We start from the raw sequence: 1,465 nt of genomic DNA on the forward strand, positions 1-1,465 counted from the left end.
AGCGAGGAGCTGCCCGCGCACCCATCCACAGTGGGGCTCAGGCCAGCCCCCCAGCAGCCCCAGGCACTTGTGCTGGGGGGCAGATAAAGCATCTCTTCAGTAGAAAAGAAGAAAATAAGGCAGAAGAAGGACAGAGCAGAGTGTAGGGGGTGCCCCATGCCGGGCTGGGGGCCTCCCCCAGTCTGACCCAGTAGGACCATTTGGCTGTGGCCAGCCCCGTGCAGCAGCGGGCCCCCCCCTGGCTAGGCAATAAGGTCTTGGTGTTTCCCATCCCCACCCTCTCCCGCAGCGCCGCTCTCCATCCCGGCAGCGCAGCGGGTCCTATCCCCCTACCCCAATCCCCAGCGTCACCGGGGCCAGTCCATGGCGGGTGGGGCCCAGGGCTAGAACTCAGTCTGCACCCCCTCGCCGCTCTCCGTCGTGTCTGCGGGCTGCGGGGGGCTGCACTCGCCGCCCGGAGGGGCCACCTCCTCGCCCGTCTCCTTGTCACTGGACTGGTGGCAAGCCATCCCGGCAGACGGTGATGGGGTCTCGGCTCCAGGAGCGGGTGATGCTGATGTGGCATGGAGCACCCTGGCCTCTGATGGGACATCAGCTCTGGGCACGGGTGATGCCGGCACAGCTTGAGGCATCCTAGCCCCTGATGGGTCATCAGCTCTGGGTTTGGGTGATGCCAGTGCGACGTGTTGCACGCTGGTCCCTGATGGGACATCGGCTCCAGGCATGGGTGATGCCGGTGCGGTGTGGGGCACCCCAGCCCCTGAGGGGACATCAGCTCCGGGCATGGGTGATGCCGGCATGGCATGGTGCACGCCAGCCTTTGATGGTACCTCAGCTCCAGGTGCAGGTGATGCTGGTGCAGCGCAGTGCATCCCATCCCCCTCGCTGGCCGGACCCTGGGGGGATACATCACTTGGGACAGACCCTGCCGCCGCCACCACCTCCTCGGTGGCACCGCTCTCCCGTGTGGCATAGGTACCGTTCGTCAGCCGCTCCTCCGCCTCGACACCATCCCCGAGGCTCTCCTTCGCCAGCACCTCCCGGATCTCCTCCACCCCATCTGGGGAGCTCGGCGGTGCCCCAGGGTCCGGATCCTCCGTCTCCTGCGGCTCCGGGGAGCCAGGCTGCAGCAGCGCCTCGGCGTCCACCTTGTAGGGCAGGACCCCCTCATCGTCTTGGATCACTGACACCACTTGCTTGGCCCTGCGGCGCTTGTCGGCAGCCGGCTCGGCCTCTGGCTGCCCGCTGTACTCCTCGCCCCAGTCGATGGGGATGCCCTCGCCCAGGAGGTGCAGGTTGGGATCGCTGTTGTGCATGACCATGCTGTCGCGGTACAGGTTGTGCTTCCGCTGCACGGCCGCCTCCTTCACAGCTGGGGGCACCGAGAGAGATGTCAGATGGGCTGTGGGCATGGGGCAGCGCCCGCTGCGCTCGGGACACCTCTCCCAGCCCCTGCCTTGGGCAG

At 67.2% G+C, this 1,465-nt stretch overlaps 1 protein-coding gene across 1 annotated transcript in view; it reads right to left on the reverse strand.

The window, feature by feature from the left end:
- Positions 1-383: 383 nt before the first annotated feature.
- The window catches only part of FAM129B (family with sequence similarity 129 member B), a 15,471-nt gene continuing 14,389 nt past the window's right edge, over positions 384-1,465 (reverse strand). The window contains exon 13 of the mRNA XM_019472845.1: positions 384-1,372. Coding sequence (XP_019328390.1) covers positions 384-1,372 — 989 coding nt within the window. The remainder of the gene's footprint in view (positions 1,373-1,465) is intronic.

This window comes from Aptenodytes forsteri, unplaced genomic scaffold (genome assembly GCF_000699145.1).
Source record: "Aptenodytes forsteri isolate BGI_AS27 unplaced genomic scaffold, ASM69914v1 Scaffold325, whole genome shotgun sequence".
Lineage (NCBI taxonomy): Eukaryota > Metazoa > Chordata > Aves > Sphenisciformes > Spheniscidae > Aptenodytes > Aptenodytes forsteri.